This window comes from Talpa europaea (genome assembly GCF_964194135.1).
Source record: "Talpa europaea genome assembly, chromosome: 5".
NCBI classification, from domain to species: Eukaryota; Metazoa; Chordata; class Mammalia; order Eulipotyphla; family Talpidae; genus Talpa; species Talpa europaea.
The window spans coordinates 16,957,544-16,969,708 of record NC_140071.1 but is presented as its reverse complement, the minus strand read 5'-3'; the positions used below and the strand labels follow the sequence as shown (position 1 = coordinate 16,969,708).

At 44.8% G+C, this 12,165-nt stretch overlaps 1 protein-coding gene across 1 annotated transcript in view; it reads right to left on the bottom strand.

The window, feature by feature from the left end:
- Positions 1 to 12,165, bottom strand: part of TTC23L (tetratricopeptide repeat domain 23 like) — a gene marked incomplete at both ends in the record, with an annotated part of 32,869 nt that overhangs the window by 16,359 nt on the left and 4,345 nt on the right. Inside the window, 3 exon segments of the mRNA XM_084233898.1 lie at positions 296 to 411; positions 1,739 to 1,920; positions 9,836 to 9,959. Coding sequence (XP_084090024.1) covers positions 296 to 411; positions 1,739 to 1,920; positions 9,836 to 9,959 — 422 coding nt within the window.

The window sequence follows — 12,165 nt, the reverse complement described above, 5'->3', positions numbered from 1 at the left end:
GACGCAGTCTAAGGAAGCCCTAAGACTGTGAGTTCAGATGAGTTGTTTAAGATGCTCTCTCTGATGAGCTAATAATCACACCAACTGCCTCCGTGGGTAGTGAGGACTCAAAGGGGCACTGCACACCAAGCTTAGCTCAGAGCGTGTGCACTGGTAAATATAGGATCTTTTCATATCATTTGAGTTTCTGGGTTTTTTGTTCAGATCACTTTTCTCCCCTCATGTGGAAAGTACAGAACAAATATGTAATTCCAGGCCTCATAAGAACCTAAATTTCTCTAAGCTCAGACCTTACCTGCCCAAAGCAACTGTTAGGTCTTTCTCTGAGACCTGCAATCCAGAAACGCCTTCCTTAAAGAATTCTTTCAGTTCCTTCATGTTTCTCTCTGCCTTCTGCAGATTGATATAAGCTTCTTTGCCAGTGAAATGGTCAAGGAAAATACCAGAAATATAAAGTCCCAGGAATAGCAGCTGATAAGTGGACAAAAGGGTCCCTTGGGGAAATGTAGCAGTCCTGGAAAACAGGCATTGGACTCCATGTCTGATGTTGTCAAGAAGGGAGAATTCTTTAAAAAGGGAACAAGACCTTGGGTTTCCTGTGGTGGTTGCCTGATTCCAGGGCTAGGGTGGTGGTGACCATTTAGAGAGTGAGCGGAAACTGTAAATTACATGAGATTTCCTTTAGAGGCATCTACTGTGTGACAATAGTTATTCATTTTTCCCAAGTTGGTTCCTATGAATGGTACAAGAGAGGAACTAAATTTGCTGAAAGGGACTTTCTGGGTCATTTAGAAAGTCTAAGCAAAGCAGGTTTTTGGCGAGAGGCACTACTAGGAAAGAAAATCCCCTTAATTCCCAAATAGTCTATTTCCCACATTTTCAATAACCCCCCGTGTTGTGGGTAGAAGGCCACGTATCAGATTTTGCAAGTTGAACATGGAGACAAAAAAAAAAAAATAGAGGGATATGTAGGAACGAAAATTCCGGGGCAGATGGGCTCAAAGAGAGTCCATGATTGTCCATGAACACGAAACCCCTCACCAGCACTCAAGGGGGGAAAGCTCAAAAGGCCAGCAAGACCACATGCTTTCCGTGGGGAAGCGTAATAACAGCTCCCCTCCCTCTGGGATGTGGACAACTACTTCTTTTGTCTATTTTTCTTGGCCTTCAGCTCCATGGCAGTATTCTCAACAGCATTTCAAAACAACAAAAATGATCCAGAGTCCATTAAATCAGAGGTTTTTGGCTGCCTATTGGATCACCTGGGGGATTTTTAAAAATCTCAGTGAACAGATGCACCCCAGACCTACTAAATCAACCTCTCTGGGGTGCAAGCTAAAGGGTAATAATTCTTAAAGGTCCTCAAGGGGGTGACAATTTGCAGCTTAGTTTGACAGTGCTTTCAATTAGCAGCCCTTCTCCTGCTTTCCATCCCACCTCCACCACCATCACCCATGTCCTCATTGCCAAGTAATTGATTTTCTTGAGTGCTCAGTGAAGAACAGGACAGACTCAGAAAAGTTTCAGCTGGTCAGGGACTGTGTCTCCAGTGAGACCCTTCCCATGGCTCAGCTCAGAGCTTACAGGAATAGACAAAGGAACAAATCTACCATTGCTCTGTACGGACACACCACGCTTGGGGAGGGGTTGAGGCCAACGTCATTGCAGAGCGACCAGGCCTCGGGTCCAGGTCCCACCCTCCTGTGTGATATGACCCATTGGGCAGGTCTGGCCCACAGCCCCAGTTGTAAAGGGAAGGATATCGGTTCTGCAGGAGGCAGGCCACCCCCAGAGTATAGTAGAGCATGACCAGAACTTCCAGGATCTCCCTTTTCTCCTTGTTTGAGGTGGTGTTTCCCTTCCAGGTCAGCAGCGTGTGCTTCACCGACTCGGCATGTCTCTTGGCCTGAGATGGGAGGCCTGGGGAAAGGTGAGGGTGGGGTGGCAAGAAGTAAAACATCAAAAAGGCAGACTGAGACATTCCAGGGAGGGGATGAGGCGGGCAGTGTGGTGGTGGTCACCTATGGTCTGGAATCTTGGTTCCCAAAACTGGCTACACATCAGAACTCTCTAGAGTGCTGGTAATGAGTATAGACATTGGGATCCCAACCCAGATCTGCTGAGTTGGAATATGTTGAAAATTGAGTCCAGGAATCTATATTTTAAATTAATTCCACCAAATCGTCTTACATAGCCATCCCAGCATTAGTTGTGGGCCTCTATTTGGAAACCAGCGGCGGAGACTAGAGCAGGAGCTCAGGCTCCCTCACCCAGCTCTGCCACTAATGCTACGTGACCTTTGCAACCACAAGGCTTCTCGATCCTGTCAATGACAATTACAGAACCTGCTTCTTGCCAACACATGGAGATAGTCCAAGAACAAACTAGGTTATGCCACAGAGGGCTAGGCTTTGAGTTTTCTCAAAAAAGGCGTTCTATAAATACAAGGACTTGCAAATACAATTACTTCCATCTGGGGATTTTTTTCAAGTCAAGATGGAGCTGGTAGTTCTAATTGGTCACACACACACAGAATTAAATTTCTAATTTCTAATTAAATTTCTAAATGCGAGGAGGCCCCTCACTCAGAGGCCAGAGCCAGCATGCTTCCTTGTTTGCTAATTCAAGGCTGTTGTCACTGCGCATGCACTGTGCTGCTCTCTGAACACTCAGTGTACAGAACACTTCCTCATCTTCCAGCCTCACTCATGCCTAGCGCTCCTGGATAGGGAAGGGGTACCCCTGGGGAAAAGACAGCCGAGAACATATTCTAGAGTCTGTGTCCACTCGACTGAAGACTGCCATGGCTGGTGCTCACTTTCAGCCCCCTAGGGACTGGTAAACACCATCACCCCTCCCAAGCAGCCCCACTGTGCCCCAAATTCTCACTTATACTCCCACCCGCTCCCTTTGGGTCTCAGAGCTGGCTTAACAGTATGGGTACAGTCCCTGGCAATAGGGAGGATTTGAAAGAACTCATCTTTGATGCCTGCAGCTCTCATATGTTCCAGATGAGCAGGACCTCCTAAAGAGTTGCAACATAAAGAGAACAAAGCTTCCCTGGGAGAGCCCTAGAAGGACCCAGAAGCCAAGAGATCTCTGGAGGGTACTCAGAGATACCTGTTCTACACAAGTCTCAACTGAAGAGAAAAATGGACTCTGTGGTGAAAGAGGGCTGTGTCTGAAGTTACAACAGTGGCCCTCAAATTGCACCATTCATTGCAAGCCTCCTGTAAAATGGCAGGTTCTCAGCTTTGTTTCCAGGAGGTATGGTTCACAAGTTCTGAGGTGAGGCCCATGGAGTCACATTCACAACAGCCACCCTTTGTACATGGATGCAGGACCCTGAGCACTGAGTGAGTAAAAGGGAGTAGGACACATCTCATTTACAAGGGTAAGTAAATTTGACTGACAAGGAAGGATGACGAGGAATTTCCACTTGGTGTAAATAGTCTGAGGCCCTAGAGACAAAGAGAATGAGTGTGTGTGTGTGTGTGTGTGTGTGTGTGTGTGTATGCTTGCACTGCTGGGTGAGCTTCAGGGGGTATTAGGGAAAGCTGTAAGGAGACCAGTCTGACTGAAGGGGAAGTTTAAAGACATACAAAGCTGAGTTGAATTTGATCTGTTAGGTAACAGGGAGTCTTTACGGGTTTCGAGGAAGTAAGCAGCAACCAAGAACTTGACCAGGAACATGAGACCAAGACTGTAAAGTGAAAAACTGAGTCTTTTTATCAAATAGGTTGTTTTTCACAACCAGGTATGCCCCTTGGCAGTGGGTCAATGAGGAGTACAGGAACCAAACTGAGCTGCTCCCCTGGTCTGTAAGAAGACAAGTGAAACCGGGTGAATCTGCACAGCATTCCTGTGGGCTCGAGACGGAAAACAGATGAGAAAGTTGTTCTGAGGCTTTGCAAGCCAGCTCGCCCCTCACCCCCACGACCCACCAAAGTGTCCAGGGCTAGTTGAGAAAGCCCAGGAGGAATAGTTTCCCTCTAAGCTCAGCAGCTGCCCGACATAGTTCCCTGTCTGGTTTACCATGCCCACACTGTGGTCGCCCTCATGAGGAGGCTGAGTGGGTGACCCAGGGCTGAAGCAATCTGAACTCGGATCTTGATGTGAAACAGCTCAGTGAATGTTAAAGCCATCCCCAAAGGGAAAAATCACTCCTTTCACCTTCTCAGAGTCTACTGTGGATCCAAAGTGGGAGTGCATATGCCCCTATAAGTATGCAAGGTGTCATGAGTGTGGGTGTAAGGGTTCACAAGTTCTCTATTTTTTATGTTTTGTTTTCTATTTATACATATTACATCACGTAGTCATACCATTCTACATAATTTATAATAAATACACATCTATGAAGAGTGCTTACTCAATTATTTTTTAGTGCTAAGAGAGCTAATTCTCAAAAATTTGGAAATCACTATTCTGGACAAATGTTTCCCAACCTTTTCAAGTATGAAACAGCTCCTTTTATGTTTAAAAAACACCCCTCACTTTATGATATTTTTATATCATTTCCTGTAGGAGATAATTCATGATAACAGAAAGTATTGTGAATCAGTAGCAGTGATAGTTTGAAATAAACACGCTTTATTTTAATTACAAGAACACCTTTTATTTAAAAGTAACACTGCATGCATGTATATGCAGAAAACTTACTTTGCCCATCTATGAAGGATGCTCAGTTTCCTGATCTTTCTCTAAGTCTAAGCTCTTCCTCCCTGATTCCAGGGCCCTGCTCCAAGACCAAGTCAACTTCCTTTACTCACCTTCCCAGCCTAAGAAGTCCTCTCTGCTCCATGAGTGCAGCAATTACAGAAGTGAAATCAGGAGGGCAGAATCAGAGGTTGTGCTTCCACAACCTGAGATTCAGGAATTATAAGGAAATACTGATGAACTGGAACAGGGGTCTTAAGATTGTCCACCAAACACATCACTCATTCTATTTAGTTTGAGAGGAGATTCCACCCTGGTGCCCGCTACCCTCAGGTCAGAGAGAATCTACCAGAACTGCACAGTATTTGGAGACTGCTGTTGTCACCTTTGATGATCATAAAGAGTTAAGTAGCTGGCGATGGGGAGAGCAGGATCTAAGGCCAGCTTTCCCAGGTATAGATCCGGGCTCAGCCACTGACTAGTATCCATGTGGCCTTGAAAAATTACTTATCGGGCCTCCCCTGGTGGTGCAGGCGGTTGAGCACCGCACTGTGAAACTGTCCACAGCCTCTGCAGTGCGGGTTCAATCCCGGCCAGCCAGCGAGAATCCCACATGGCGAAGCAGACCTCTCCCGTCTCACCCGCTGCTCCCCTCAGCAGTGTATTTCGTCAGTGTGCCTATTCTGTTCTCCACTCTGTCTCTGGTGAATCCTCTCACCCCCCTGTGCATCTGGCCTGTACCCCGGTTCTTGTATAAATAAATCTTTTAAAAAATAAATAAATAAATAAATCTTTTAAAAAATCTTTGTAAAAATAAATCTTTTAAAACGGTAATGCAAATACCTTCCAAGGACCTTGCAAGGACTAATTTAATTAAGTCACTAAAAAGGATTAAATACCTAGAAGAATAAAACAAGTCTGAATAACTAGTAGCCATTATCATTCCCTGAGCCCATTCCTCTTACCAAATTATTATATTTGTCCTTACTTGGGATATTTTTCACCAAGCTTGTAGAATCTCAAAAAAAAAAAAAAAAAATGCCTGCAAGCACATCTCCAGCAGGCATCATAGTGCTTGCAGGTCAGATCACCTGGTCTCCTCATTCCCTCTTATTCCTTCTATGCACGCTTTGGTTTTTGTTAACCAACCAGACAGGAGAGCAAGATTCGGGACTTGTCCTTCTTTTTTGTGTATTTTGCAACACTTATAATAGACCCCAGGATATCTGGAATGTTCCCAGTAGCAACAGGCTAATTTATTGCTTCATTAATAATAAGCAAAACACCAGGAAACTGCTTGTCCGCGTTACGTATTCCCTTCCTGGACACCATGCACAGTTCACCACTAGGTGACAAACATCATGCTATCCTCTGCCTGCCCTCTTCTCAGCTGCTGAAGCACCAGCTCTCCAGGGCTCTCCCCAGGTCACGCAGCAGTGGAGTGGCCCATGTTTCTCACCCCACCAAGGGCCTCCTGTGCTCCGCTTTGCAAAGGCCTCATGTTTGAATCCGACATCACCGACACCTGAAACCCATTCTATCCATAGCTCCACTTTCAAACTGTGTCTTTACACTGTGGCTTCCTCACTCCCTAAAATCTTGGATCTCCTCCCTTGATAAAATTATTTTCACTGCACTTTCCTGCCTTCTCCAGTTACCATCCTGCTTTGCCTTATTGCTGTTGATATGGAGCAGGGAGTAGAGTGGCTAGTCTACCAGCACTGTTCCTTTCCTCCTTCAGCATTCAGCAGAAGCCATCCTGAGGCCCCCCAAGGCCTCCTACTCAATAAGTCCAGCCATTTTCTCAGCCCCCAACCTGGGGCAGCATCAGACACCCAAGCTACTGCCCTGAGGGCACTGTGCCAACTGGGTTCTCCATTATAAACCTTGGCAAATTGATTCTTTGCTAACTTTTTACCAGGTCTTTTGTTCCCTTCCATTAATAAGTCTGTTCTCCAAGAGCCTGTCTTTCTATTTCGTTCTTCGTTCTGTCCTTCTTGGATGTTTTAACACTTCCATACCTTCAGCTTTAACCTCCATGCTCAGAATTTCCCACTTTCCATCCCCAGTTACAGTCTCAAATATTCCTCCATCTCGTGATTCTCCTCCCAAGTTCTGATCCCAAATCTCCAGCACCTACTAACAATGTATTAGTGAGTTGCTCGACTGCAATTCAAAATCAATATATGAGGCTGGACCTGCCATTCCTCTCCCAGCCCACTTCCTTTCCCAACCCACTGATACCAAAAAAGGCAACTTCATGGTCATCTTTGGGTTTCACTTTTCCTCATGCCAAATCAAACTTCATGGCCTGCCATGTCTTCCCTCACAGAATCTTTTCTTTAATGTTTTAAATAGGATACGTGTCCACGGTTCAAAAGTCAAAAGTATCCAAGAAGGCTAAGAGGTCTCACTTCCTACCCCGATTCCGTCACTATCAGCACCACTTTTTTGGTTTCTTTCCTGAGCATCCTTCCAAGTGTTTATAGAGATATAAGCACATGTTCTCATCCCTCTCCCCTCTTTCTCACACAAAAAGAGGCACGTCGTAAACATTGCGCGTTCTCTTTTACCTAAAGGGGTGCCCGGCAGCTCTGTCCCTAGTGGAGCTTCCCCGTGCTCCATCACGGCTGCAGAGAGCCTGTTGGGTGTGTTAGCACACTTGTATGAGCACACTTGGTTGCCTCGAAGTTTTCACCACATAAACAATGCTACAGAGATTAATCTTATCCACATGTTATTTAATTTATAAGCGAGTCTTTAGGAAAGCATCCCAGAAGTGGGATTTCTGGTTTAAAAGCTAAATGGATCTGTCCTTCAGACACTCTTAAATCCTTAGCTTCTCACTCATTGCCTGTGTCACGAGCCTAGTTTTATACCCCGATGACTAAAATAGCTTCCATTCTGTTATCACTGCTAGATTAACCTTTCCAAAAGCACACTTTGATTTATTCATCCCCCTGCTGGAAAATCTCCAATCATCCTTCTTGCCTGCAAATAAATTACAATTCCTTAGCCTGTATTTCACACCCACCCTGGTCTTCCCAATGTACCTTTATTCCTTACCAGCCCTGACTTTTGTTTGAAGGTCTGCTTACTGTTTTCTAAACACAGGCCACACTTCCCTACCTGCGTGCCTCTGCCCATGACTTTTTGCTCATCAAAATTGCCTATCCCTCCTCTGCCTTCCAAGGGCTTTCTTGTGAAGGGCTTTCTAGAATGGCACCTCCTCCTCAATCTATCACATATCAACCTCAGCCAAAAATGATTTTCCCCAACTTTCCCCACACCCTGTATTTAAAACAACTGCACGGCCTGATGGTGCCTCCTATCATAGCAATGTCTGATGCCTGTAAGGAGCTCACCTCCCACACAGGGTCATGTGCTTTTTGAAGGTAAAGACTGTGCCTTCTGTACCTTCCCAAGGCGCTCATCACAGCATTTCACATATGAAAGTCTCTCACTTAATACTCACTGGAAGAATGTTTATTGAGAGAAATCAACTTTTGGCATGACCCCCACTCTCAATGCTGGAAAAGACTCACTGAGAAGTGAGGGAAGCAGGCCTGATGACTACAAAACACACAACCTCCTTCCACAAATCTATCATAGCAATCTCTCCAAACAACAGGAGGTAGCATCCGGCCCTGCCCCAGGTTCAGACAAATCTCCCCTTCAAATATTTCTGGGACCTTCCTCTCCAGTTCAAGTTGCCATCACCTCAAGTATGAAGTTCAGCAAAAGCCTCCACATAGTTTTCTACCTGAACCTGGGTTCCAGGTTTAACAAGTATACTTGTTGGTGCCAAACCAAGTGCCAATGACTTGCCAGTTGCCAAATTCATGGGTCTCTCTTATGCCTTCACCTTAACTGGCCTCTCACCATCATCTAAAGTTATCAAAATCACACTCACCATTCTATTTGAAACCCTTTGTCCTTCCTGGCTTCCATGATATGGACACTCCTAATTCTTTCACTTCCTTGCTGGTTCCATTTTCTCTACCCCTTCCTAATGTTCTTCTCCCATCACTCTACTGTCCTCTCCTTTTCTTTCTACATATTTTTTGCATACGTTCATCAACCCTTTAGCCTCAGCTTGCTCCTATGTGCTTATCCCTCCCAAACCAACATATTCCCCAAGCTCTAGAGCCACTTCTCAGTTGCCTACGGAACATCTCTCTATAGATGTTCCACAGGCTCCTCCCACTGTCCTGGCCCATCTTATCTGAAACCAAACTCATGGTTTTCCCTTAGGTATATTGGTTCCCCTCTGTAGTCCTCAAATCTCTGAAGCCCTTAAAGCACTTAACTGTACAGTAAGTTGGCCCCACTTCAGTATCCAAGGGATGCTTGAAAAAGCCACTAGGCCAGTGGCTCAGTTCTATCAAGCAGGAGGATTTGTTGATCCAAAGTGTACACCAGGGACAGTGTGAGGTCAAATGGGACCTACTGCCTGTCCACAGGGAGGCCCTATTTCAGGGGGAAAGTCATTTAAACAAAGCACATGTGAGTGCAGTGCCATGAGCCCCATGTTAGAAGTGTATGTGGTCCATGTAGGTGGCAGAAGCCTGGAGTTGGCTGTGTCCCTGGTTCTACAAATGTGCTCAATCAGCCAGCAAATATTTATGGAACCTCTACTTCAAATTTCCTTATGGAGCTAACACTGTTCCAGAGTTAGCTAGTGAATTCTTATCTTGTTCTGTGCCAAAGTATTTTCTCTAGAATCAGGACTCTCTCTTTTTCTTGACCTTCCAGGACCTTAAGTTCTGTCTTTGGAATTCACATCCTATCACTGCATCTGCCCCCTCAATGCTGAGTACATATGCCTGCCTGTGCTTCTCCTATTAACCAGATTCTAGGGAGACCCAGAACCCGATACTGTCTTGCCCACTGTGGCTCAGTATCGTTATCCACAAGGTACAAATGATGAAAGTATTCCCCTCCAAGGATATTCTAAGGACTAAATCAGATTGACTTGGCACATGCTTAATATTCAATAAGTTACCTCTTATCATCATCATTATCTTTATTTCCCAGATCCCTGTCAAACTGTCTCTCCTTTCTTGATGAGGCATGAGTGAGGCATAGGAAGGGCCACCCTCGAGTTATCCTTATGCCCACTGTGGTTGTGTAGCCCTCAGGGGCTAGCCCGCCCAGGCCAGGTGGGGAAAGCCAGTACCTCTCAGTGTTAGGTAGCCGTAAGCCAGGTTGGCCACAGCTTGTGCACATTTCCAGTGGTCTTCCCCAAAAATAATCCGAGAAAGGATGACACAGCGAATCAGCTCCTTGTTTGCTTGGACATTCTGCAGAGAGCAAATAAATCATTATGCTTTTTGGGAAGGAGGGAAACCTCCAGCCCGTGCTCTTCCCAGTGGAATGCAGGGCTGCTTTTGCCATCATCACTCTTCCTTCCACTATCAGTGTCCAGTTCATCAAGTTCTGTTGGTGGCATCTTATTTCTAAATCCAAAAACTCAGCTCTTCTCATTTCTGCCAGGAAAGTCCAAGTCACTATAGCATCTTTCACTTGGCTGACCACGCCCACCCCTAACTGCTTCCACTCTTGCACCCCACAGTCCATTTTCTGCATCATCGCCAGACTGACATCTCTTAGTGTGAAAAACTTTAATACAAAAAACATCACCCAGAGAATGGCTCACTTAGCTTTGTCAGCTACCTAGTCATAGTCTTATTTCATATCTGTGCTTGTCATCCACCCACGCTCTCCCACTATTCCGTTAAAGCAAAGACATTAAATCAGTTCACATTTCACGATTATCTCCAAAAGATACTGTCTTCAAAACATAACCACAGAATCATTCTCACCAAAATACATTAACAATAATTCCTTAATATCAAACATGTAGTCTCAAAAATCTAATGAGTAGCCCGCAGATGTCATTTATTTACATTTTCCACACACTGGGATCAGTATCCTGAGTCTCTTCTCGTCTACAGAAACCAACTCTTTCTCCAATTCTTTTTTTATTGCAAATCATTTGTTGAAGAAATGAAAAAGAAAAATATCGGATGGTTTTACTTACAGCAGGAATATAGGGGAACCAAACAAGATATCAGTGTAAAAAAAAAAAAACAGTAACAGTGCAAAACACACCAAAGCAAAAACAGACAATTATAAATCGGAGACATCCTGCAGGGGAGGAGGAGGGAGAGGGATCAGAGGGAGGGAGGGAGGAGCACAGGGGACTGAGGTGATGGTGCACGGGTGTACTGGGGGAGTAAATTCTATGGGGACTACACCTGAGGGGGTGGGGGAAAGCAACTATTGTTTAAAAATGAACAATGATGTAAAAAAATTTTAAAATATAAAAATAAAAATATCCATTCAATCAGCATTTTTGAGAGCTCTCTATGGGCTAATCAATTCCTATTTTGAGAAAGAAACATAATACCAAGGACAGTCACTGGAATCAGAGTCCAAAGTCTTGAGTTCAGTCCTGGTTCTGGCCATTCTGTTTTTATACACCCCCAAATTTCCTGGGGAAACTGAGACAACCAGTATGGGCTTCTCAACTATTGTTGCTGCTGGCAATCCTCCTGCCCTTCAGCTCTGGCTGAGGCTAAATTTAACTCCTAAATCTAAATCTTTATCATTATCCAAACTGGCCAAGGAGTTGTCAAGCCTTAAAAGTCCACACTTGCATACCACTGCAGGTGGCACTTGTAGGTTTCTAGAAGCTGTTGTTCTAGTCTGGATTTGTGGAATACAAATGGGTTCATGCTGGGACAACCATCCTCTGCAAGTCCTCTGGTTAATCTATGGAGGTAAATTTGTAGATAGATCCATCTAGGGAGGTTTCAGCATCTATCAACTGCATTGAGGTGTCTGTCGGTACTTCTAAAGCCACCCCTAGACCTTATCTTCACACATCATATGTGTCCCTTGCCCAGGAAGTTGGTGTCTGAACTCCTCCGTCCATAAATGACGCTGTGGGAACAGGTTGGTGCCTGTGTTTGACAATAAGGGTCACTGTTGCGCTGTCTCGGGTTCCTGGATTTTGAACACTTCTCTGAGGTGCTAGTTCCCATGTCCTGGTCTCACTTTTTAAAAACGCTGCTCTGGTTTGCTTACAATTCCAGGCCACCACCGCAGCTTCCCATAGCCACGGCATGTGGCCCTCCACCTGGCACCCTTGTTATTAACCGCTACACCTCACTAGCCTGGCCTTTTTGTTACTCAAGAAATATCACCCTGGAACATTTCAAGAAAAATCCAAAAAAGTTTTTCATTAAATGTAAACAAATAGCAAGAGGAAGAACCAAAAATTTTTAGTTTAAAGCTCAGAGCACAAGTCTCTGAGGAGAAAGGTATAGTCGCTCATGTGTGGAAGCCAAAGGCAAGCTGGCTACCCAGCAATCTCTGCTTTGTTTTCTCTCCTTACAAAGAAATATAATACCTTTCTCTAGTTCATGTGCTTCAGTTGCAGTTAAAGCAGAATTTCTCTAATCATGGACATAGATTTAAAAAGGAAACAAAACCCCAGTGAGT